The sequence below is a fragment of the Penaeus monodon genome, chromosome 23 (genome assembly GCF_015228065.2).
Source record: "Penaeus monodon isolate SGIC_2016 chromosome 23, NSTDA_Pmon_1, whole genome shotgun sequence".
NCBI lineage: Eukaryota > Metazoa > Arthropoda > Malacostraca > Decapoda > Penaeidae > Penaeus > Penaeus monodon.
Window position 1 is genome coordinate 39400808 of NC_051408.1, and position 214 is coordinate 39401021.

Below are 214 nucleotides of genomic sequence, written 5' to 3' on the forward strand. Positions count from 1 at the left end.
TTAATATTTGTTCCGCCAAAAGCCTTTGACCGACTTACAGGTAAATAGGCCGGTACGGACTTCCTCAAGGGAAGGGGTTGATATTTGCTATATTATGTTTTTTTTTTTATATCTTTTTAAATGTTATTTTCACACTCTGATGTTTTATCACAAATGTTAACATATACATTTTTCATTAAAAAAGCACACATCACAATGACATTTTCATAACATA

General features: G+C 30.4%; 1 protein-coding gene across 1 annotated transcript in view; it reads left to right on the top strand.

Annotated features, from left to right (window-relative positions):
* Positions 1–214, top strand: part of LOC119588260 (keratin, type I cytoskeletal 9-like) — a 2999-nt gene that overhangs the window by 1283 nt on the left and 1502 nt on the right. The window contains exon 5 of the mRNA XM_037936955.1: positions 23–40. Coding sequence (XP_037792883.1) covers positions 23–40 — 18 coding nt within the window. The remainder of the gene's footprint in view (positions 1–22; positions 41–214) is intronic.